Source organism: Antedon mediterranea, chromosome 6, assembly GCF_964355755.1.
Source record: "Antedon mediterranea chromosome 6, ecAntMedi1.1, whole genome shotgun sequence".
NCBI lineage: Eukaryota > Metazoa > Echinodermata > Crinoidea > Comatulida > Antedonidae > Antedon > Antedon mediterranea.
In genome coordinates, this window is record NC_092675.1 from 7,488,894 (window position 1) to 7,513,879 (window position 24,986).

General features: G+C 33.4%; 1 protein-coding gene across 1 annotated transcript in view; it reads left to right on the top strand.

Annotated features, from left to right (window-relative positions):
- LOC140051448 (cyclin-dependent kinase-like 4) overlaps positions 1-24,962 on the top strand; it is a 31,527-nt gene extending 6,565 nt beyond the window's left edge. The window contains exons 3-12 of the mRNA XM_072096669.1: positions 1,365-1,558; positions 10,193-10,387; positions 14,201-14,379; positions 14,757-14,869; positions 15,349-15,488; positions 17,596-17,805; positions 17,934-18,056; positions 18,708-18,943; positions 20,986-21,218; positions 21,685-24,962. Of these exons, the coding sequence (XP_071952770.1) occupies positions 1,385-1,558; positions 10,193-10,387; positions 14,201-14,379; positions 14,757-14,869; positions 15,349-15,488; positions 17,596-17,805; positions 17,934-18,056; positions 18,708-18,943; positions 20,986-21,218; positions 21,685-21,827 (1,746 nt within the window). The 5' untranslated portion in view covers positions 1,365-1,384 and the 3' untranslated portion in view covers positions 21,828-24,962. The remainder of the gene's footprint in view (positions 1-1,364; positions 1,559-10,192; positions 10,388-14,200; positions 14,380-14,756; positions 14,870-15,348; positions 15,489-17,595; positions 17,806-17,933; positions 18,057-18,707; positions 18,944-20,985; positions 21,219-21,684) is intronic.
- Positions 24,963-24,986: the final 24 nt, after the last annotated feature.

Here is a 24,986-nt window from a genome sequence, read left to right on the forward strand (position 1 = left end):
TTCTTTTATTCTTTTTTTTTTAAATTAAAAAATTATATAATAATACCTAATTATATTTTATAAACCTTTTTTTTATTGGCCTAGGCGAAATCATTCACTATCGTTTTTAAAGGTGGCAATCCTACAGGAAAACATACAAGATGCAATTCTATACACATAAAGTATAGAGTTGAGTTTTTTTTATAAGAGAAAATCCTGAAATCTGACTGGATTTGAACCCAAGACCCTGGGTGTAAATAAAATGGTATTACAATACTGTAATCGCTAACAATTCCATTCTCAAAGCAAGCAAACCTTTTTTGTTATTTTATCAATTTTCCACCTCATGTGAGGTGGAAGTTTATATAATAACATGCACTGAATGTGATGTCAGCATTATGTCACACATCCCTTTATGCTGCAATAATATAACATTCATGGACTTTCATCCACCAATATAATAGAGTGTTGCCACTGCCAGAGGCCATTTCTTTCATTTCGTAACAAGATATTCATCTTCAGATAGGTATTTCAGCACCTGAGTAGACTTAACTAGGCCAGGTCAGCATTTTTTTCTTCTCAGGTAATTTCCACCTGTGGGGCTTGGAATCAGCATTTGGCCTACCAGACAGTTTCTTAGAAAACTTCAGAGAGGCCCTTTCTCACCCAATTAGCTTTTATCTCCTTGATGCATACACTCTGTTAAAGCATAAGAAAGGGTATCCTGCAGTGAGTCTCTGTTTTTCTACTATGGTAGTCCCATCATGTTGGCTTTTAATATGGAAAAAATAAACAATGGATATAGCACTCATTATTGTCGGTTTTTCTTTAAAGTTAGACTGTCTTGCGTAGCTAGACTAAAATAATTCCATAATTCTAGACAGGTAATTTAAGATTCTGTTTTATTAGTATATATTAAACCTTGTCATGTTGCTAGCATGTACTGTAGAGCCTGTGTCTCTACGATCAGTCAGGGAATTTTAGGTGATACATTTAAGTAAGTTTGGAATGATCTTTTAACTATTTATTGGAAATTCAATACTTTTTTAAAATTTGATTCGATAGATTTTAGGAGTATTTGAGATTAATTAATAAAAGTTAAATTTTATTTAACTAAAAACAGTACCTTTTTTTTCAGTATTTCGTGAATAGTGATACTGTAATATTAAATTACGTGGAGCTCTCATTTTGTGTACAAACATCTTTATAAAAGACGTAACAGAAATAAAAAAAAATGTCATGTTTTAATACAGAACTGGTTTTTTTTTTCCTTTGTCAGATTGGGTAAAATTTTATGAATGTTAAAAAGTATTATTGTTAAATGTTACTGTACTGTAGTTTGATTGTTTATTTTGTGTAATCATTTGTATTATTCTCTTCCGTAGTTTAATCCTCCAAAGGCGTCATGAATATGGAGAAATACGAAAACTTGGGTCTAGTCGGAGAAGGGAGTTATGGAATGGTGCTAAAATGTAAACATAAAGAAACAAACCAAACCGTCGCTATCAAGAAATTTCTTGAAAGTGAAGACGATAAAATGGTGAAAAAAATTGCCATGAGAGAAGTTAGGATGTTAAAGGTAAGTAATTTGTTTTTATATAATGTATTAGTGCATTACAGTACATTGCGATCGTTAGTAGTACAGTAATTACGATCCTAAAAACTATTTGTAACCATTCTCACATGATTATGATAAGTGAGCTCAATCTCAATTTGTCATTTGTTACGTGATTTAATCTCCGAGTCTAAGAACAGAATCTGATTTCGCAATCACACAAAATTAGGCACATATTTCTTTGAATGATTTATTTTTATCTCATACATGTACTGTACAAACAGTAGGATCATATAAATTAACCTTTCTTGCTTGTTCGCAGCAAAACCATCAAATTACATCCAATGATGTGGTGCACATCTAAAACGATTACCGTATATTTCGGTGTATACTGTAAGTCGCACCTGTGTATAAGACGCACCCCCTAACTGAGAGTAAAATATCGGTATTTTTTATATCGTCGGTGTATAAGACGCACCTTATATTTCATCAAAACAATGTTTTTTTAAATTGTAATCAATATTATTGTAATAATATATTTGTTATATCTGCAACGGCGTCCTTTATTTAGGTTTTTTCTTACCTAGGCTCGGCCGCGCTCAGCCTCAACAGCCGCAACATCGAGTGCATGACCGTGTGTGTAACATGTACGTGTGGGCTAGCCTCGCTCAATCATTTCGAGAGGGCGCACGTTTTCACGGACAATCGTATTCGATTAGTATCTATGTATCCGAGAAGTGTGTACGCTAGGTCCATGCTATAATCACCTGAGGAATACTAGTCGAATACCGTACACCATGTGGCCGCCAGCTTGCGCTGGGGGTACGGCGATCGTGCGTATAACTACTGTATAAATAAATACTATTCCAATCGTACGTAAACGTTTACAAATGAAATTTTATCGCCATAATGAACAAATCTTTTCATCATATTTAGTATAACATCATGCTAAAATGCCTTGAAAACTAGGCAGAAGTAGGTTGCCGTTACGTTCGTTAGTTACTGTAGCTAGGCCTAGCCTACTCAGGCCTAGCAAACGAGGTGACGATAGCCTAGGCCTTGCCTATATGTACAATCTGTGTGGTGAAGCATTTATGTTCGGTGTATAAGACACACTCTTAATTTAGAGGTCAAATTTGCGTGTCAAAAGTGCGACTTATACACCGAAATATACGGTAGATAGGTTATCATTGAATCCTTGTACTGAAAACATCAAACCCTATTAATGTACCTTTATGACAAACAACAAAGTGTCACTTTAATATGGGTTGGTCTTTTGTTAAACGTATATTGCCAAACTCTTGGGTATCATTTCATGATAAAGTGTCCCTTTATAGGGGTGTCCCCTGCATTGGGTGACCTTTTGTAAAACAGATACAGTATTGTCCACCTCTATCTAGTTTGTTTCATGGGAATCGTTCCTCATAAAAGGTAGGCCTATTCTGCTGTAAAGGTGCGTAACAATAGTTGAATTCTTGAAAATAGGAGCTGGTCCTACAGTATGATTCGTGCCTGTGTTTTTTAGGCAGTATTACAGTATAATGTAACATTGTTGGGGTGGATTGAGTGGCATTTGTATCTAGCATGCTTGAACTATAAATAGATTTTATCAAATTATGTGGGTGTAAATAGGGGCTTAAAGCCGTGTCACATGCTTAAGTTGTCTACAAGCAGCAAGATATGTTTGAATTAGGATCTCAGTGTTTCTAACAATCTCACTGTAGGATTTATAGTACAGATACAGTAATTGATCTGTGAATACATTTTACTTAAATGTCTACTTAAATAGTTTAGTCTCTCAGGTGCTGATTGACTACTATCTGTTATTATCACAATTATCTTTACGGTATTTGTCTTGCTTGATATGTTCTGTTAGATGATAACAGTATTTTCTTAATGCATTTCGTAGTGATAGTTCAGACCTTGATTTATAAATGTAAGGGGAGATCTCCTAATGGCTCTGCTCAATACGTTGAGGAGAGCCATTATTTTGATTAAGTATCCGAGGCACAGAGCCACCATGGTTGGGGTGTGACGAGCCGAATTTTGATAAATGACACCTCTAGATGGCCGGAAATGGTACTCTCGCACGTAAAATTCATTGTAGGTCATTGTTCTCTGAATGTAGCCTACGATGTATTATTATGATATTATCTATGCGTCGATCGTAGGGTGGTTCGTAGGGTTAGTAAACACCATTTTCATCGCGTTTAGAAGCATGGACAATGCAAACAAACAATGTATTGTTTGCTAATTAAAATCCTACCTAAAGATAGCAGACGTCAATTTTTATAGCTGCCCTAGCCTACTGTAGGCCTACGCATCGGTTATCCTAATTTGGACGGAAATCCGCCGACGAGACGACATCGGGTCCGTGGACCTCAGCTCACGCAGAGAGAGAGAGTCGAGGCTATCTACACACACGAGGCGGCCTACACTATAAATTATTTAATCCTAGCTTGGGTTAGCGAATTATAAAAACAACGACACCTAGCCTTGGACACCAACAAAATATATGCAAAATAAATATATTCCATATTTAATAATTACTGTAAGATTTAACATAAGGCTTCCTTAAGCCTTTTAAAATGATTACGACATGTGTATTAAGAAAAGGCCTGACCAGAATTTTGAGGGGAAAAAATGTGAGCAGTTTAGATCAGAGAGAGTATTATGTTTCATGTCAAGTGACACAAAATCCAGGTTCACGATCTTAATTACTGTTTTATTGTCGTCAGACGGCAGCCACCCTCTCGTACTGAGTAAAAAAAATGTGAGATTTTGCGGTAAAGCAGAGAGTATCGCGTTTCATGCCATGTGACGAAAAAAACTAGTCTGAATAATTATGGTTTTCTGTCGGCAGTCTTTTTGAGCGACAGATTGAACGTTCTGATACTATATTTAGTATTTAGAATGAATTGTTTACGATTTTTTTTCTCGCTACATCAAAAATTGTTTGCGCGACTATATATAGACTGTGTGGTGTATTCAGGGTTAATATTCTTATATTATATATTTTTATGACGCACTGTAACACAGGTTGGGGAGCGCTATTTTAGGCGCTCCTTTGATCGTTTTCAGGAGCGCCAAGGAACGTCAGCGTCATGGCACTCCTTTTAAATCAAGGTCTGAACTTTGAAGCAACTTTGATGTGAATGTGTTTGAACAGTTGCACAAATGCAACATATTAAAATTAATTAAAGTCTTTTTATTATTCTAATATATTTTTGAATACCACATTTGATAGTAGAACAGTAGACGCCTCTAGCTATTTCACTGGACAAACAAAAGCTTAACAATCAAGTGATAATATAACTTCAAAAGTTATCAACCAAGTATAATAATTGAAAAGTATTCTCAGGATGCCATACCCAACAATGCAATCTCCATGGTTATTCCTTATTATATTATATTTATCCCTGGGCAATACAATCTAAAAATAACACTGACCTCTGTATAAACAAGTTACCTCTTAACTTTTATAATATTTAATCAATCTATAAACACAATACAAGTAGCCTACTGTAGACTGGCCTAAGGTCCATCAGCTACTCTTTTCAGTTTATTCAGGTGTTTTCTTTTCCCTGAGCAAAAATATTCAATAATATTTGTTCATATTGCAAGAACTGCAGTCTTGTTATTGCTTTCATCTGCCACCATCAAAGCTAAAGGTTTACTACTGAATATTATTAATAATTTTACCCCCAGCGTACTGTGTCACAAATGAACTTTCTTATTGTTGCTAGGCAGTATGTGACCTTACATGTAATGTAGTTCATTGGTACAAAAATTGCACTAAAAAATCCCAGATTGCCAGAATGGATGCCTGTACAGTGGTAAATCCATACCTACAGTACTACCATGATTTATTTGAGGCATTATGATACTACTGGTGTCAAAAATGACAATCTCACTCAATTGGCATTCTTAAAAATACAAATAAAATTGATTAGGCACCCTAGTAAACCCTGGTATTTTTACAGTGAATAAAATGAAGTTACTATACAGTGCATGATCTTACTATTAGTATTACATTAAGTATTAATTCAGCTGAAAAAAGTGTGGATTCATGGCTTAATGTCCTATCCGAAGGACGAGACAATGAGAGTACAGTATCTTGCCTAAGAATACAAACAAGGCAGTACAGATCTGTCTCGATCTCATTCCTTCTCATATTTTCATCTGATTCTCCTTTTATTAAAGACCCCTTCCCTGCAATTTTGGACGTTTTTTGGAAAATAATACATATATATCACTTTAAAAACATTAAACCATGTCATTCCTTGTCTTAAATGTACGTTTTATGGTAAATTATGATAAAAAGTGAGAAACAATGCACTACCTAAGTAGCTCGCGGCGATCGACCTCTCGTGGACGGTCTTAGGCCTAGCCTAGCTAGGCTTAGTTTTGTAGGCCTAGCTGGTAAACATCGATAACGTACGAACATCGTACGCTAGCTATATACCTAGCCTGACGTTGTATAGTTGCTGCATTAATTGTCTTTCTATTTTTGCCAGACTCCGTTGATACAAATTGGGGAAAACCCGGTATTTTCGCTGAAAAGTTAGGAGTCTTCCATTTGTTTTGGCTTCACGATCGATCGAAAAGTGGGCGAATTACAGGTGAAAAACAAAAATATCAATCCGCGCGCAATGCATTTTGGGATTTATAGCAGGCCTCTATAATTATTAGAATCGATTTATTTTTCACATTTTTAACCGTTTAAAAACGAAAAAAGTTATCGCAATAGGACCATATAGTATTATTTTTACATTAAATATAGTTTGTGATCTTAAAATAGATCTAAAAAACGTAGGGAATGGGGCTTTAAGCTTATTATTGTCGACCTAACCCTTGTATAATATAATAAAGTGCACTTAAAAATATTCAGATTCTACAGTTGTTCTGTAGATTAGTAAATATTTGATCAACCAATTTCATATTAATTTAGATTTTATTATTATTATCCTTCCCACGCTTGTCTGTAGTGTACATAGACTAGACTGTTATTATTATGTCAACTACAGTACTTAACCTAGATTTGAGCATCTCGAAACATACGAAACTGTGAGGTCAACATTAGGGCAGTACAGACACTGCAGCCATGTTACTGTCAAAGTCAGTACTAAATTACTTTAAATTTTACTTCAAGATTTATATACAATGGTTGTTTCATTCCTTTTATAGGATCTGAAATATAAATAATAGTAGTCTTGTTCTAATAGTAAACTGAATAGTAGGACTTCATTGAGATGTGTACCAAATCTCAGATGACAGCTAATGTTTACCCTCAATGTTTGCCTACTTAGCAATAATAATACATTTACTTATTCACTGATCTATTGTGTAATAATGCGTCTGCTTGTAAATTTGCTAGACAAAGGCTGTAAAGCTTGTAAATGGCCTCGGTGCCTCGATCTTAAAGTCAATTGCGTATCAGCAAACGGACATGATAATGACGAGAAGTCATGTTAGACTGTTAGTTGAAAATTTCCCCACTGAAACTGGTTTAAGAACAGGTCAGCATATTTAATTGCTACCTATGATATTCTTCTTCTTGTTTCAAGATTGGTTCTTTTTTATGTCGTATTCAGAAAGAAAAAACATATTTGCATTTAGTTTTCACTATAAACCATTTGATAATAATAGACAAGGCTCACTCGCTCCATGGTTCTGGTGGTAGAACGAGTCTTCTTGGATAAGGATAAGGACTATAAACCATAGGTCCAGTGTACACATCTAGCTCATGTGCACTTTAAAGAACCTACTACTTCTTTCGAGATGAGTAGAGGTTACCCCGGTGTACAGTACTAGTATATCACAGCTACCGATAACTGGGCCCTCTGGGAGACCAATCTTTGACTGAAGAGGTTGCAGTGTGGCTATGTAGCAGTTGGCATGCTACAGTACACTGGTGAAAATGTTCCCTGGACTGATTTCTGCTGGCATGAAAAAAAAGCCTTCTAGAAAAAACGTTTTGAAATGTTGTTGCTTAATAGAAACAGGCCCTAAAAGTAAAATTCTTTATATTCTTCCATGGACACCATTTCAAAAGCTACAGTTAGTAATAGTACGTAGCCTACTGTAACTTTTTAAAAAGGAATAAGAAATAAAGCTTGTTAAATAATAATATTTTAGTATACTGTAAAGTAATACAGTAGCTTCAAACAAATGAGCTACTGTACAGGTATAGATTTTGCTGTTTGTGTTGTTGTTGTGAGGCTTGCACATTATTGATTTTGGTTGTTTTAATAAAGAGTGGTGTAGCTTCTTTTAATGGCTTATTGTTATTGTTATGGACACCTACTATAGTATAATGCACCCTCCTTAGTAACAGTTCTTTTGTCATCAATTAACACTATTTAGTCTGTTCACCTTTTAGTTTTATGGCAATAGCGTCATATAGAATTATACAAACATTAAAATATATTTAGTTCAATCCCTTTAAAAGACCACAAAAGGTTAAATATATCATCTGTGTTAATTCTCGCTATAAAAAGCATTTAACAAAAAATCTTTTTAACGTGATTACATTGTGAGATTGTTGTGTAATGCATTATGCAGGTACAGTATAAATAATGAACTACAGACAACAACCTATAGTGTGCGCCATCTATTGTTTGTAAATTCATGGTTTTATGTGGCAGATTTATTTAATAAAAGTTTATATTGTTATGTAAAGCAAAAATATGATTATTTGAACATTATTTATGGAGAATATTATTATCGAAAGTCAATAGTCAATTTTTAAACTAATTAAAATATTCTTCGTATTCAACTCAAAACCTCACAAAAATGTATTAATAAAATTGTATAAATGACATTGAAAAAAACTGTTATTATTAGCTCAATGAAAATTTCAATTGACATTGACTTTGCACGTATTGGTTTTTCTTCATTTTTAGCCTTCCTTTTGGTAGTAGTGTCATTTTTTAAAGACATTAAAACATTACTGTTTCATGTTTGATCAATATTTTTTTTTAAAGTTTATATTGTAATTAAATTTGACATTTTTAAAATGCAGTTTAGCATTGAATATTTTATGTACCTGTAGTATCAGGTTATTTTAGAATTTAACATTAATATATTTTTTTAATTTATTTTAATCATTTTAAAAACAAAGTTATTTTTTAATTTAATTTCTTTGAGGCCTATTTTTATATTAATAATTAAAGTTTTCAAAAATTCTTGTGATCTAACTGAAATTTAATTAATTTATTTGAAACGATAAATTCATATATAAATATATAAAAAAAAACCTACGCCACATAATCTTTGTTAAAAGTAAAGCATTATTTAATTTAATTAATATTTTACATCTTACATATTAATTAAATTATCAAGAGTTAAGTTTTGAATGTCTTTTAGTCATCATCACATTCTATTTTATGTAATTTGTAAATTACAATTTTAAAATCGTATTAAAGTAATGTTCGTGTGTTTTTGTTTATGTCAGATAGAATGTATTGGTTAAATATGTACTGTAATATAACAATATTAATAGGTTGGTATAGTACAGTTGTTTATTTCATTACTATTATTTTCATGGTGCTTTAGGTAGATGAAAAGGTCACCACTTTTACCACCTTTTGCAAATGCAGGAGGCCCAATGTACTGTCCTAGGGGATTCGTGTTATGCTCTACATACTGTTACCACACTAATATAATGTGAAACAAAATACAGTACATTTTTTGATCTAAGAGGATATTGAGAGAAGGAATAAAAATGTTTTGATATATATATTTGTATATTTTATTTGTTAAATTTATCATAAATTAAATTTTAATTTTAATCAAATAATACGGTAAATTTTAACATCACATGGCACATGATAAATTCTAAACCGCCTGGTGATATACTGAAATTTAATTAATTAATTTGGAACAATAAAGATGAGGAAATCTGTGAGAATGAGAAAAAGCCGCTCCAACCGAGATTCGACCCGGAACCTTCTGCTTCAGAATGATGTCCTAACCATTAAATATTATAAATTTATCAAAATTAAGCTTTAGGTTTACCATACAGAATTGGTAACCTACTTAAAATAACTTGGTATTTTATAGTAATTTGTCATTTGGTAAGCTGACTTTAGTCCCAAATACATTGGAAGAATTATATAATATTTCTTTACTAGCCTATTTTGCTAGTAAGGCTAGCCCATCAGTTGGCGCACCAGACAGTTGTTCTGAGCAGATAGCTCCTCAAACTTGTCACTTTCTTCTGTGAGTAGTGCAAAAGCGAGGGGTTTTCAAGTGACCAGTTGAATGCGCCTACAGTATTTTCAAACATAACTTGGCTAGTATAAAGTTTATGGCATTATTTTGGGCAAGCAAACTAGTAGGGCTAGTAGAGTATGCTGTACATATAAATGGGCTAGTGAGAACAAATACAAACTTTTATACTATAAAATAGTATGTTTTATTTATGTTTATGATCAAGTACAATGGTTAAGGATTATCTTGTAAAAATCTTTCATATTTGATCTTCATTTACTTAATGTTATATGAACAACATATTAACAACAAAACGTTCTAACAAGAAAGTATTGTCTACTGTAAAACAAAGCGTTATCTAATAATAAAGCGTTAAATCTAAAACAACAAAGTGTTATCTAACATTGCGTTATCTAACAATCAAATAAATTTTCTTCTTTTCAGCAATTACGGCATGAAAATCTGGTGAACTTAATTGAAGTTTTTCGACGTAAAAAACGTTTATATTTAGTCTTTGAATTTGTTGATCATACCGTCCTTGATGAGTTAGAACGATACCCGACTGGTCTTGACGAGATAATGGTTAAAAAATGTTTATGGCAGATTTTAAAAGGAATTGATTTTTGTCACAATCACAATGTAAGTATAAATTCATTCACAAAAGACAAAAAAAAAATATATCGGTTATTACTGTCTGTTAGCGCTTTTGAAGAAAAGCTGGGAAGTGCATTTTCAAATACAGTATGAAGCCACTTGAAAGAATGTGGTGTTTATAGATGCTTTATTGTGACCATATTCCTACTGTACTGTACATTTTTTCTCATTACGTGCAATAAAAAGAATATCATTCCCTCCTTTGGGACGTGATTTCTTTTTTCGTACATAAGTTGGGAATCCCATGTGAAAGATAGCCGAACTACTTCCTAAATATAACTAAACCTAACCCTCTAAATAATATCTCTCTCACTATAAAGTAAAAAGAAGTAGTCGAACCCCATACATCGACATGTAAAGTCCATAATCTTATCCACTCGACTACACAGACAGCTCGACAGAAAGCGTTTGCATTAGTGAATTGTAGTTAGCACAATTCTTACGTCACACCTGATGGATATGACTAATGAATATTCATGTTTATTTTGTGACGTTTCATGAGGGGTCCCCAACTGTACGAAAAGAAATATCGTCTGTGGGAAACCCCTATTCAGGGATATTCCTTATAAGGAAAAAACAAATAAGGGAAATATTAATATTATTTATAGATATATAATTGTTTAACACTACAGCCAATCAGGAGACACCCCTACAAAAATGAATGTCAAAGGTCTCCTCTTAATAAGGGTTGCTGTAGTTCTTAATTATGTAAATTTAATTAAATACCATTCTGTTAATTGAAAAATTGAGTAATTCTTTCTGTGTACATACTAGTACTACAGTGATTATAATTACACTATATACAGTTAAGGTGTTTGAGACTTTTATGTATGATTGACCATGTCTGTCCATCTTTTGATACAAAAGAGTACATCTTGACCTTGTTGACAAAAAGACATTAATAAATAATTAACTTTGCAAACTAAGATTCACAAACACAACCCTTTGAACTATTGTTGTTTTTTAATTATACCTGTTCTTTTCAATGCTGTAAATTATTTATTTATCAAGTTGCGTTAAACAAATCTACTTACTAGAAATACAAAGACAGCTGGGCTGATGTGTTGTGAGGCTGGTTATAATTGTTAATAATAATCTTTATAATACATTTACTTTACACCACACATTTAAACATAATTATTTACATACGGTTTAAATACTTGGTTCTCACTAGCGTCGTAACGTAACACAACCTACGCAACATAAGCAAATGCCCTTCCAACAATTGTGTTTGCCCCCGCCTGCATGAAATCAAACCTGCTTGTTGCACGTCAACTTTAGCTTGCCGTAGACTTTGACCTGGTTCACCCTACATACTTTTGAGTACGCACTGTACTATGTTTTCCAGGGTCTTTTGTCGTTGCGTGAAATCAAACTGATTTGATTTCCTGTTTAGCGATGTTTGCAGCACTGTTGCGTCGTCGGTTCCCACTTGTGATTATGCAATACTGCATCTTGCATCGATACGTCTATGCGTTGCGTTCTAGTGGGAACCACGCTTAAAAGGTAATTTACAACAATACACAGTATACATTTTTTACATTTTTTTAAAATACAGTACAGTACAACCATTTGACTAATAGTCACAAGTCATGGGTTATGAAATTTGGAGAAATTTATGTGGTGGGATGACACTGACAGTATACTCGAATTGCAGTAATTTAATGAAATTTAAATTAATGTTTACAGCTTTTCACACGTTTAATACAATATCATTGTCTTTTTAGTTGAGTCAGCATTCTCCCTGTTCCAATGGGTTACTGACTGTCTCTCATTCCAGTCTGCTACACCATCTCTTCACTTCTTCCTGTCTTGTGCATCATGTTCCTCCAACCATCTTTCCTGCTCTCTTTCTTTACCATAACTTTCCACGTCACCTCTTTCTCTTCTACCTCCAACTTCTAAATGCCAAAATCTCTTTTCTGGTTCATCTTCATGTATGCTGCTGCTTGCATTGCCACTCATTTGATGTGGCTCAGTGTGCGACCAAAGTGCTACTGTCAATTGGTTTTAGATTGTTCATATGATTATGAAAGATTTTATACTTTTGAAATTGGTACAAGCTTGTTTAGCTGAATTATGATATCTTACTTTTGAATCAAATATTTCTCTTCCTTATTATAATTTTTTTGTTTTTTTGGTTTGAGAAAAAGATGAATGTATAGTGTTTGGTTACAACACATGGGTGATTCTGTTTTCAGTATACTGCCTAAAGAAATAAAGTGGACACCATCAATACTATTACGCCCTTAGCTACATAACAAAAACCCTGTGTGGTCCGTTGCTGTCAGCCAACACCAATTCAAACTAATAAATGTATCACTAAACACCAAGCAAACCAGTTCCTTTTGTTTGTTAGAGAAAGGAAATTAAACAAAATGAAATTGTAACTATATATTGCTACTGTACTGTATATATCCTGGGGGTATAGGAGCAGTGTACACACACTCACAGATGTATTTATTTTAAGACTTAGATGATGACATATTTTTGTTGTCATGCTGAGAAAGCTACAACAGTGAGAAGTTATTGACCATGGCTAAAGTGTTTTTCTCTAATAAAATCTATTGATGAAAAGTAACTCAAGAGTTTGCTATAATTGAAAGTAGATTTTATCGATTTAATTAAAAGATCAAACACGTTCTTTTGATGTTATCTGGCTCTAGTTAGCCGAGCGGAAAGCGATGCTGAAGTATTAATTTTAATTGTTGTTAATTGCATTGTACTGTATAACTGCATTGTATGACAGCTACAGGTACAAACACAATCATTTTGTTTGTCATACATAACTACGTCTCCATATTTTTCAAAGATCATGTGTGGCCCTTAATTTATAGCCCTTCTTTTAAATTAGTTGAAACGATTCATTAACATATTCATAACTATGATTACATATTCATAACTATGATTAGCTAATAATACTATGTCAGTATTATTTTTAAAAATCTTGTCTAGTTTGCTCTGTATCAAACATGATGAAGATAAATATACAACCTGAAAACGTGCTAAAGAAAATAGTATACCTGGAATTTTTATTTTTATTCAATTTTCTGCCATATACAAAGAAGACAAAACAATTATAAAAAGGGGCAAGGAAAGACCAAACAGGTGCTAAACACCTACGGTATGCTAGCTGGTCAACCCAGAACAGAGCACAGAAAAAAATAAATAAATAATTACGTTATACAATTAAAGCATCTACAAGAAAGCGACCAACTACACACATTTTTAATATCAAAATTATTTAAAAAATAAATATTTTGGTGTAGTAAAATTCAGTAGACATTTTGGGAGGCGTGGCGAATACTTTTATGATTTTCACCTGTGACACTCATGTCCTATGGTACAGTATACTGTAGATGTTTTGTTTATAACATTTCCAGTTTGGTTTGTATAATTGAATAAAAATAGAAATGCAAGATAATTTTGAAAAGGTTTATTAAAACACTGAACAGTAATAAAACATATTAATTAATAATTCTACAGTAGATAGTTATTAGTTATTGTATTAATAATAATATTTATTAGTCTCTGTACTAATGAAAATGTCCTTTAGTTCAACAAAGCTATTGTTCATCAGTATTAATATTACATTTCTAAACTGCTTTATTTATACACCCATACAATTATCAAAAAAAAAGATACATAACTTTATGGAAAAGAAATATCATATATGAAGTGAATAATGTTTGTGAGATGAGATATTACAGTACTATATATTATTAATATATGGCCTATTACAGGTACATGTACACTGAAATAATAAATGATTCAATTGCTTTTGTTCTTTTTCTTTAGATTATTCATCGAGATATAAAACCCGAAAATATTCTCGTTTCAAAGTCTGGTGTTGTCAAATTATGTGATTTTGGGTTTGCACGGACATTAGCAGCTCCCGGTGAAGTTTATACGGATTATGTAGCTACTAGATGGTATCGGTCACCGGAACTTTTGGTTGGAGACACAAAATATGGAAAGTAAGTTTTGATGAGAGTTGTTCTACATGAATGTTCAAATTCTATCTTTACAGATTGACTAAAGCTCTGTCTACACTATCAAACTTTATGTGACAAAAACATGTGATGTAGCCATATATGGACATGATGATGTCATATCACTACCATATTTGGGCATATCACTGCTATATTTGGGTACATCACACTCTTTTGTCAAACTAGTTTGACAGTGTAGACAGGGCTTAAATTTATATGTATATTATATAAGTATTGTTGTTTGATCAAATATGAAAATTATTAATAACATATTAACAAATATATTAAATATTTAAATATTGATTGATTTGTATTGATTGATTAGTATCTAATGATTATTAATTGATTTCATTGATTTTTAGAGCGGTAGATATTTGGGCTGTAGGATGTTTGCAAGCTGAGATGCTAACTGGTGAGCCACTGTTTCCAGGCGATAGTGATATTGATCAGTTATTCCACATTATTAAATGTTTCGGTAAGCTAATTTAAATTAAATTTTGTTAAGAATTTTGTGTTTATTAATTGTATAGAAACATAGATAAAAATAAACATTATTTGTCAATGTAAAAAATACATGAAATGATCTTCCTTGACAAGATCAGAGTTTGGGCATCCCTTTTCAGGAGTTAATTAAACAGGGAGTAATTTATTTTTAAAACTATTGCCATTCTCCATTCAGGGAACACTCAATAGGAGTTCAACTGTATTACAATAAAAACAAAATTACATTGAAAATGAATAATTAATTAATTAGTAAATATATTAACATAGCATTCACACCATACACTTGGTAGTTAATACGCAATGCTTACTAATTCCAGAGTCCTGAGTTCAAATCCTGACTGTCTCAATCAAACCATTGTATATCGCTATCTCATAATAACCCTTACTTACCTTGACAAATTCATTTATTTTGTATTTCACAATCATTGTCATTATTTTATATTTTTGTAGGCAATTTAACAAATAGACATAAAGAAGTGTTTTTGAAGAATCCTCTTTTTGTTGGTATGCGAATACCAGAAGTAAAGACGATGGAACCACTAGAAAAAAGGTTTCCCAAGTTGTCATCTTTATCTATTAGTATTATGAAGGTAATATATTTTATTTATCTATTTCGTGCCTAGCTTACCTGGATAAACCAAAAATAGCCAGTTCTCTCCAGAGGAAGGGCTTAGATTACAAGACTACACCCCTGTATCATAATGGAATAGTCCGCAACGGCGTCCCCTTGATCAAGTAAGCGGAAAATGATGACGGTGTTACCTTGGAACATTCCCACATGACGGCCTAGTCCATTATGATACAGGGGTGTTATAGGAAATTTTACTTTCGTATCTAAGCCCTCCCTCAGAGCATGGGCTATTGTCGGTTTATCCAGGTAAGCTAGCACTCATTGACTACTAACACCACTATTGGTTTGTGTAATTTATATTTTCTTTAGAGGCCAGTAATGAATAATGGAGTTTTTTTTTTACATTCTTTTGTTCAGCAATTTTGTTTTCCCAAATGGTTATCTTGTCTGTACAGTTGTCAGAAAACATTTTCTACTTTATCATTGTGATGAATAATGTTTTATTTGACATTCCTTTAATAATGGCAATGTTATTATCTCAAATATTTATCTTGTCTTGTACAGTATGTCACAAAACATTTTTTACTTTATCATTGTACTGTGGCAATATTTGTGTAGCATTCTGGTATGTACTTTTTAAGTATAGGGACAATGAGACATTTTTTTTAATGAAATAAAACATGTATTCAAGTATGCTTCACTCAAATGTTTCACTTTAAAGTGGTACTTGACTAGTTCACACACACTTGTTGAAAGAGAACCTTTTTTTTAAAATTTAACCACTATTCATACACCATTACCTACTAATATTACCATAGGCTCAATGGGTTGTTGCATTCCCATGAGTGTACCCTGAAACCTATAATTATAGTTATATTGGAGATTCAGAGTGGATCATCACATATCGATCACAAGATCGTTGGTTGATATAAATTGATTTCTCTGGACATAAAACAAAGACTTGTAAATAAGAATTTGTTTGTGTACAGAATCTTGTGTATCTGTTTGTCTTGTGAAGAGGCGCTGGCAAATCAAATCGAGCGGCAATGTTTCATTTTCACATGGCCATGCGCATATCAATTGGCACAGGTGTGAAAGACCCTTTAGGAGGACAGCGAATGAAATCACTGTTATCCACTGCCTCAAAAAAATACAGCGTTATGTAGCAGGGTGTCTTACCTAGGGTGTATTACTCTGATATGATTCGGATCCGCTTAAGCTTGCATAGTATGGAGTGTGTGCACACGTACCTGGCCAAACATGACAACCTAGTTTGTCTATCAATGTGTTACAATTCCTTCAACTCGTTATTACTCTGCATCCATTCATTTCAATTCTCAATAGAATATAATTATTTCCGTTTTTAAAAATAAAATTTAATAGATAAAATCTCTGATTGATTTTGGTATTATTCTATTTTTTATAGTAATGAATATTTCTTATTAATGACAATTGACATCAAATGTTTAAATACAATACAGGTGTTTCTATTATATACTTTTTTTATCGTTTGTTCATCCTACTATTCTGACCTTATGATACTGAGATTTACTTACTCTGTATTGATACGATAAATTCTGATCCAATAAAATCTCACAATTTTTTGTTTGTGTGGTTTTTTTTCGCAAATTACCTTGACAGCAGGTGTCTCTTTCACAGCAATACAGGTGTATATTAAAGCTTCTCTGTGGTGTGTTCAATACGCCCTGGATAAATTCTCTATCTCCCCCCCCCCCCCCCCCTTCTCCTCTCTACACATTTTAAAGCCTTCTGAATAACCCTTATTAATAATTGGTCAGATGTTTTACCCTACTTTGATGTAATTAGTACTCTATACTGAGTACATTGAGAACACTTGCGGAAAAAATCTAGCTATCAGTGTAAGCTCGGTGGTCTAGAGCCAGGCTAGTGATCTAGAGGGTGTGGGTTTGAGTCCCACTCGAGAATTGCTTGCACATTTGTTACCGCAAATTTTCTCAATGTACTTAGTATAGAGATCAAATTATGTCAGAATAGGACAAAACATCTGACCAATTACTCAACACCCTGATACAAAGCTACTCCACTGTTGTTAAACACAATTTCAATCATTATTAATAAATTAAAATCCTTTTATATCTGAGCAGAGTAGTCTGCAACTGGAGCCAGACAATAGGCCTACTTGCAACCAGCTACTCAAGCATGAGTTTTTCAAGAAGGATGGGTTCTCTGAACGTTATCCAGCTGAGTTACGGGCTAAAATTCAGAAAGAGATGCATGAAAATCCGTTACTACGAGAAGGTCATAGCGGTGGCCACAGTGCCGATGAGAAAAAGAAACCAAAGAGAAGTAAAAAGGTAAAAAAGCTTTGTTTACCATTAAATTGAGTAAATGTACTTTTTTGCAAACTTTACTGTACTACTACTGTAATTGAACATAGTGTTCTACTTTATAACTCACAAGAGTTTGTTTTCTGTTTTTGTAGCATGATGCCTTTCAAGAAAAGCATCGTAAAAAGCATGCCGACTCTGAGAAAACGAGAAAGATGTCTGTAGATACTGTGGTTGTGGAGGACCGGCAAACAAAGTCTTCTCCCGAGAAATTAAAGGTGAGAACTGATTCAGATAAACGCCATAGTTGGCAGCCAGTGGCATGGGGAGAAGAATGTTGTTGAAAAGGTTTACCATCTAAGTCCACAGTGCCATGAGCGCTTTAGCAGATATGGCGTTATATAAATCTTCATTATCATCAAATAATGAGTGTTTACAGGTTGAATGGAGAGAATAAGGATTCCCTTAAATTCACATACATTATATTATTTGTTTTATAACACGCCTACTATTCTTAAGTAACTTTTATTTAATGAATCCGCTGCTTCCATCTTGGAATCAATGCCGATGGGTAGAGCCATGCAACTCAAAAGGCGCACTCTCTGACAATTTTGTCATAACACAACATAATAATAGAACAATTAAATAGAACTATTTTACTATGCAATAGAACTATTACATTGAATGGCATGTGATACAAAATTAACCAATTGGGCAGCAATGGTTACGTGTTGTACATTCTAATAAATCAACACATCAAAATATTTATTTTTTCCTAGTCTGCTGATGTTATGCTTATTCATCTAATTTTCAAATGAAAAATGTATATTGAACATTTTTTACTGGTGAAAAATGTACTCAATACAGTAAAAAATAGGTAGAATATACAATGCATTTTCATCTAATTTAAAAAATTATTTTTTATTTAGGAGGTTAATATGAGTGAGTCACAGAATGACCGCAAGTCCAGTACAACTCTCCACCTGAATGGCACCAATTCCACCAGCAACAACAAGGGAGGTTCTCCCATCCCACCAATTAGTCACAATGGTCCCACCAACCATGTATCGCAAGGGCCTAGCCTAGCAACAGTCAATACACTAAGTATGGGCTCTGTGTCACGAGGAGTTTCCTATTCTAACAGTACTGGACCACCTCCATTGAGGTAAGTTTTCTCACTCTTAAGGGCCTGTGGATCGTGAGTTTGAATCGAACTCTCACCGCATTGCTTGTTTCCTTTAGGCAAGATAAGTATAAGTGGGTGCCCGGTTAGATCGAGACACAACTTTGCACTGATTACTCTCTGCATTATTATGGAAGTATGTTTCCATATGCGTTTGAAAAAATTAATTAATTACCGGGGTAATAATGTGAAGAGCTTAGAAGTATAAGCTCATATAAGAACGAATATTATTATATTGTGTGGCTTTGCAAATGACTATAATATACACTTTTTAATCTTAAGACAATATACCTTTTAACATAAAAAATCATATTAAATTTTTTTACACATTTTAGTAATTATGATCTCTTCAAATTCTTACACATCAGTTGATGTTCCTCTTCCAATTCCTTCACATCAGTTGATGTTCCTCTTCCAATTCCTTCACATCAGTTGATGTTCCTCTTCCAATTCCTTCACATCAGTTGATGTTCCTCTTACAATTCCTTCACATTAGTTGATGTTCCTCTTCCAATTCCTTCACATCAGTTGATGTTCCTCTTACAGTTCCTTCACATTAGTTGATGTTCCTCTTCCAATTCCTTCACATCAGTTGATGTTCCTCTTCCAATTCCTTCACATCAGTTGATGTTCCCCTTCCATTTCCTTCACATCAGTTGATGTTCCCCTTCCTATTCCTTCACATCAGTTGATGTTCCTCTTCCAATTCCTTCACATCAGTTGATGTTCCCCTTCCATTTCCTTCACATCAGTTGATGTTCCTCTTCCAATTCCTTCACTTCAGTTGATGTTCCTCTTCCAATTCCTTCACATCAGTTGATGTTCATCTTCCAATTCCTTCACATCAGTTGATGTTCCCCTTCCATTTCCTTCACATCAGTGGATGTTCCCCTTCCTATTCCTTCACATCAGTTGATGTTCCTCTTACAATTCCTTTACATCAGTTGATGTTCATCTTCCAATTCCTTCACATCAGTTGATGTTCCTCTTACAGTTCCTTCACATCAGTTGATGTTCCTCTTCCAATTCCTTCACATCAGTTGATGTTCCACTTCCATTTCCTTCACATCAGTTGATGTTCCTCTTCCAATTCCTTCACATCAGTTGATGTTCCCCTTCCAATTCCTTCACATCAGTTGATGTTGCTCTTCCAATTTCTTCACATCAGTTGATGTTCCTCTTCCATTTCCTTCACATCAGTTGATGTTCCCCTTCCTATTCCTTCACATCAGTTGATGTTGCTCTTCCAATTCCTTCACATCAGTTGATGTTCATCTTCCAATTCCTTCACATCAGTTGATGTTCCTCTTACAGTTCCTTCACATTAGTTGATGTTCCCCTTCCAATTCCTTCACATCAGTTGATGTTCCTCTTCCAATTCCTTCACATCAGTTGATGTTCCTCTTCCAATTCCTTCACATCAGTTGATGTTCCTCTTCCAATTCCTTCACATCAGTTGATGTTCCTCTTCCAATTCCTTCACATCAGTTGATGATCCTCTTCCAATTCCTTCACATCAGTTGATGTTCCTCTTACAATTCCTTCACATCAGTTGATGTTCCTCTTACAGTTCCTTCACATTAGTTGATTATCCCCTTCCAATTCCTTCACATCAGTTGATGTTCCTCTTCCAATTCCTTCACATCAGTTGATGTTCCTCTTCCAATTCCTTCACATCAGTTGATGTTCCCCTTCCATTTCCTTCACATCAGTTGATGTTCATCTTCCAATTCCTTCACATCAGTTGATGTTCCTCTTCCAATTCCTTCACATCAGTTGATGTTCCTCTTCCAATTCCTTCACATCAGTTGATGTTCCTCTTCCAATTCATTCACATCAGTTGATGTTCCTCTTCCAATTCCTTCACATCAGTTGATGTTCCTCTTCCAATTCCTTCACATCAGTTGATGTTCCCCTTTCAATTCCTTTTTTCTGTACATCCTATTCATATTCTACATTATACTTATGTTATATTTGTTGACCTCTGTAATGATATACATAAAATAACTTTGTTTTTATTTTAGGATAAATGAAAAGTTGAAGAAGCCCAACAACAACTCTGTGTACAAGAAATCTCCAGCAGGAGTAACGCACCATAGTACCAGCATGACTACGCAAGTACAGACAGAGAAAAGCGCCCTTCATGAGAAAACTATGCAGCTTGAAAAAATGCCCTTTGGTCAGCGCAAGAAGGGTAACTCGTCACCGCGCCAAGATAATTATACGCACTTGCCAAACTTAAAGGGCGCTGAAACATGCAAGTTTGATTTCATTTTATAAATAAGTTTTAATTAAATCTTTTGACGTTGAAAAGTATTGTTTATTTGTTGATACAAAGTTTGCGTTACACCACATATATTAGTTCTTAAAAGAACTGTTGAGTCACTCGACGTTTCGAGCAATATGATTTGATCGTCCTCAGGAGTGAGAACTTTATATCAACATTTAATTTCGCCATGCAAACCTTCAAACAATATATTGTTATTATATTTGTTATATCATTCTTTTTCTTGGCCTCTGTGTTCCTTTAGAATTGTGTGCCTATTTCTATCCGTCAGACAACTTACTCATTTTAAGGCAAATTAAAAAGCATTTAAAAACGCTTTTTAATTTGTGTTTTTCTGGAATTGTCAATGTTAAGCAAATTAATGTTTTCTTACAATGTACTATATAAACTTAATTAATTAATTAATTAATTGACTTCTTTGTCTTCCACTACACAGACAAACCAGAGAAGAAAGCCAAACCAAGTAAAAGCCAACACGCCACCACAATGCCTTCCATAGCCATGATGGACCAACGCCATGACAGCAGATCACCTAATGCCTCAGATGAAAGATATAAATCAAACCTTCCGGCGGTTTAGAATCATCCATCCCACTGAACAGATAACAAAATCCTCATTTAACTGTGCTACATTGTATTAAATGTACATACTTACTAAATAATGTTGTTGTTTACTATTTGTTGTGAAATTTATGTACATTATATATTTTTTAATAAGACGTTTTATTTATCTAAGTGGCTAGAACTAGAAGAATCAGTCACACGAATGTTAAGGGTTTTACAATAATGTTATCGTTAATTAAATAGTATCCCGTAAACCCCCCGCAAACCCCAGCTCTTTATCCCCCAATTATTTGATACATCCCTATACAGTATTACTTTTAGGTGCATACTTACATTCTGGATTCATACAATAGAGTTAAGTGTTAATATTAATTAACATACAAAGGTATACAACTTGGAATATGGACTTGAGGTTCATATTGCTGAGAGAGTTATTCAGTGATTTTTTCTAATTGTGGAAGCTATTGATTGATGGATGGCACGAAGACAAAAACAAATAATAAACTAATGATAACCATTTCATATTTAGCAATTGTGTGTCAAAAAGAGATGAAAATGATACAAATGTATAGAAGAAAACTATGTGAATGGTTGAGGGAATTAGAAAGAAGTGGATAGATTGTATGGTGGCATAAAATCACTCAGGAGCTTTGAATTTGCAACGGCCGATGACCGAAGTACTTCATACTTATTCACTCGGCACATACATGGATTTTAGAACGAGTTTCCTCACTCCCTATCTCAATACAAATTTGATGGATTATATGTCCAATTAATGACCAACGGCACATCAATTGACCTGACCTTTATAGGTCATCGCAAATCAAAAGTTCCCTATAGAATGTCTGTAGGGCCTCGTAAAAGAGACAATTTTACTTTTTAAAATTGTGAAAACCATTATTTTTGTTTTTTCTTATAAATTTTACATTGATATTGATATATTTACGCGTGACAGGTACACATTGGGTTAATTTTTTGGAGTTTATTATTGGCAATACTTTATGTAATATGTATTTTATTACGTTTTTACTGTTTTTTTGTATTTTGTAAAATTTATTGTAATTCTGGAATAGCCTGAACAATTCCTACTATAAAAATAGATATTCATACAATGTATCCTATTGTGAAACTTTTCTACATAATATTTAGATGTGATTTAATGCAAGCAATGAATTTACTAGCATATTATTTTTGCGCAATATTTTTTATTCTGTAGTCAGCTGGAATTTTTGTATTTTACAGAAATTTATAATTCCAGTCATGTAGTATGTACACGTTGGTTTGAAAATCAACAATGTTCCTCCACTAAGGGTCACATTATGTCCTAATCTAAAGGTCACATGTTCGAAAAGTCAAATGACCTGATGGTAGTTTAACACGGTTCTATGAACTGCCTGTTGTGTATTCTGATTGCTGTTAGGATATGACTAAATTATGTCTTGGCAATGATTCTATCATTACAAGCCCTTTTATTATTTAGGGTAAATGGTTTTCAAAATTGCATTCTGTTCTATAGAATACACTTTAGACACCTGTTGTATTTTTTTTATGAATGATTATTTAAATATACCACCTGCAGTAAATGGAAAAAGAAAAGAGTATGGAAACATAGGGAAACTGTTATTGGATGGGGTATTTAAACAGGGTTTGTTTGTGAAAGTTATACTATCACACTTGTACAGGCGCATTTGAACAAGTTGAGCTAAAAATAGCATGGAAGTTGTATTAATACAATTAATCTTATGGCATATCATTAACAAAGTGTGTGTAATGATGAAATACATTACAAATAAACATGTACAGACGTGTTGACGCTCTTTATTTTTATTCGCAACAAATTCTGATTGATGTGTGTATGGGCATTTATAATGAAACCTATATCTCCATAATGTGTGCAATTTTGTTATAACCGTAGTTGTTTTAGATTTGTGTGACAAGCTTTGTATAAATATTCTAAGCTTCATGATTTATGGCTGAACATTTTGTATTTGCAGTACAAGTAGTGTCTAATTATTTAAAGGTTGATTAATTTATATAATTAATGGATTGACAATTAGAGGGGTTAAAGGCGTTCTATATGCTAGCTCATTTATTAAACAAGTTATCCTAAATCTAAACTGTCAAACTCTATGTGACAAAAAATGCCCATATATGGACATGATGATGTCATATCACTACCATATTTGGGTATATCACTACACCATATTTGGGCACATCACACTTTTTTGTCAAACTAGTTTTATAGTGTAGACAGAACAGACATGACTAATAATTATTATAGGATTCTTGGCATTTAAGGCAACCAAATTAAGAGAATCAAAAATAATTTGATTACAGTTTTTTGGAATGAAAAATATTATTGAAACCTTTTACAATTTATTTTTAAATACCTACAAAATAAATTATTGCTTAAAAATATATGGAGCTATCATGAAATGGAAAAAACCTGACTACTACTGGCTTGTGTTGCAAAACAACATCTAATGTAAAGATATCCTCTATTGAGGGGACACTGTCCTATGAAATGAGATTTAGGGAAATATATATTAACACTACAGCAACCAGGGATAAAGGCACATCACATTGGAGTGGAGCTGTGGCTTGGTGGTTATGATGCTTGGCTACCAATCTAAGGGTCCTGGGTTCAAGTCCTGTCATATGTCAGGGTTTTTTTCTCATGACAATTTACAACTCCACTCCCAAAGACTTAATAATAAGTCTTTGTCTATGTAGAGCATCTTGTGTATATGTTTGTCTTATATGTTCTAGTGCAGTATTTGGAGAGCCATCTCGATAGTGCTTTGCACTCATGGCAATCCTCAGGGTGCTGCACCGCTGTATTGTCATGTATTGTTGTGCCTGAAAATTGAAAATAAAAAAAAAATAAAATAAAATCTCTATTAAGAGGACATTCGATGGTAGTACTGTAGTTTTTAAAAACAATATCACACACAACATTGAATCTATTTTTATTTATATTACTTACAAAAGATGTTTGAAATCCTATATATTATTTTTGCACCAAGGTTTTATTTTATATGAGCTAAATATGTAAATAAAATATGTATTTTCTTTTCTGATAAACTAGGAGTTAAGGTATTAGGAATATCCTATATATATATGTAATTGAAAATATCCACCTGGTTTAATAAATGCAAATGAATGAGATATCATG